Source organism: Cyprinodon variegatus, unplaced genomic scaffold (genome assembly GCF_000732505.1).
Source record: "Cyprinodon variegatus isolate N-32 unplaced genomic scaffold, C_variegatus-1.0 Scaffold225, whole genome shotgun sequence".
Lineage (NCBI taxonomy): Eukaryota > Metazoa > Chordata > Actinopteri > Cyprinodontiformes > Cyprinodontidae > Cyprinodon > Cyprinodon variegatus.
This window is the reverse complement of record NW_015150678.1, coordinates 976314-977602: the sequence shown is the minus strand read 5'-3', so window position 1 is coordinate 977602 and position 1289 is coordinate 976314. Positions and strand designations below refer to the sequence as shown.

Below are 1289 nucleotides of genomic sequence, written 5' to 3'. Positions count from 1 at the left end.
CCTCTGTCTACTTGCCTCTGCATTTGGGTCCTCAAACCAACACCAAATCCTGACATAGATTGTATTACTCAGATGTGATAAATAACTCAGTGATAAATAGAGATGCTCAAACTAAATTAAAACATGAAAAGAAATAGATCTTTTTGCTAAATACTCTATTTAAAGGCTGCTGTGATTTTCAAATATTTTTTTAAGGTTTTCATTCTGACTTTGATGGCCTTCAGGAGCCATGACAGCAAGTCCAACCACGATCTACTTACGAGGATGAGCTGTCCAAATGTGAGAATTGCCGGTCCAATTCTGATCAGCGTATTGATGATTGTACGAAACCTAGAAGAGTATACATTTGCTTGTTAGCTGGACTTAAAATACATAAATAAACACAGATGATCAGGTCACAAGACAAAGTAGTTGGAGAGACATGCATGGTAGAGATGCAACTTCCTGCTTCATTAATATCTAAAATGCTGCAGTTTTGTCTTTTTTTTTTTTTTTTAAAGCATGTGGATGCAAATAATATACTTCAATTCAGTTTATTTATATAACGCCAAATAAAAAATAATTTAATCTCAATCCACTTTACAGAGACAATTCAAGCAGATCATCCAGTCAGATTGGTTCAAAGTTTTCTATCTAAAGAAAACCAGTTGATTTCATCGACTCATTGACTCGAAGGCAATCCTTCACACTAAGCATGCTTGTAGCGACAGTGGAGAGGAAAAACTCCTTTTAACAGGAAGAAACTTCCAACAGTTCCATCATACTCCAGAGGATGAGAAGGGATTTTATATATTTTATGAAATAAGACGAAAACTACTCTGTGTAAGACAGGTCGAAATGTGAAATTCACATGACCAAAAAAGAAAAATGTTGCCTCCAATTTTCCAACAGAAAGAAGGTATTAGAAGATGATCCCCCATCAATGCATCACAGCAAACACCAGAATAAAACCTTTTGATGCTGTCCACCACCCGGATCAACCTGAGGACTCGCAGGATGAAGACAATGTCCAGAACCTGCCGGCTCGTGTAGCCGCCAGCTGCACCAGAAGAGAATATGTTGAGTTACGTAAGAGCATGAAACATGTTGCGATACAATACATGTTTATCCTGTGTTGAGCATTGGTTGCTTGACAAGAAAAATACAGAACATTCACTCTGAAATGTAAGGCTTTAAATAAAATACCAGACTATTTTACTGTAACGTAGACCAAAAGTATATTTTGCACATTTTACTCTTAGTAGCTAAAAAAAACTATAACGGCTAACTGGAGACAAGTTTTGTCACCA

At 36.6% G+C, this 1289-nt stretch overlaps 1 protein-coding gene across 1 annotated transcript in view; it reads right to left on the bottom strand.

Annotated features, from left to right (window-relative positions):
• Positions 1-1289, bottom strand: part of LOC107088641 (two pore calcium channel protein 1-like) — a 41869-nt gene that overhangs the window by 4949 nt on the left and 35631 nt on the right. Inside the window, 2 exon segments of the mRNA XM_015380940.1 lie at positions 261-330; positions 952-1054. Coding sequence (XP_015236426.1) covers positions 261-330; positions 952-1054 — 173 coding nt within the window.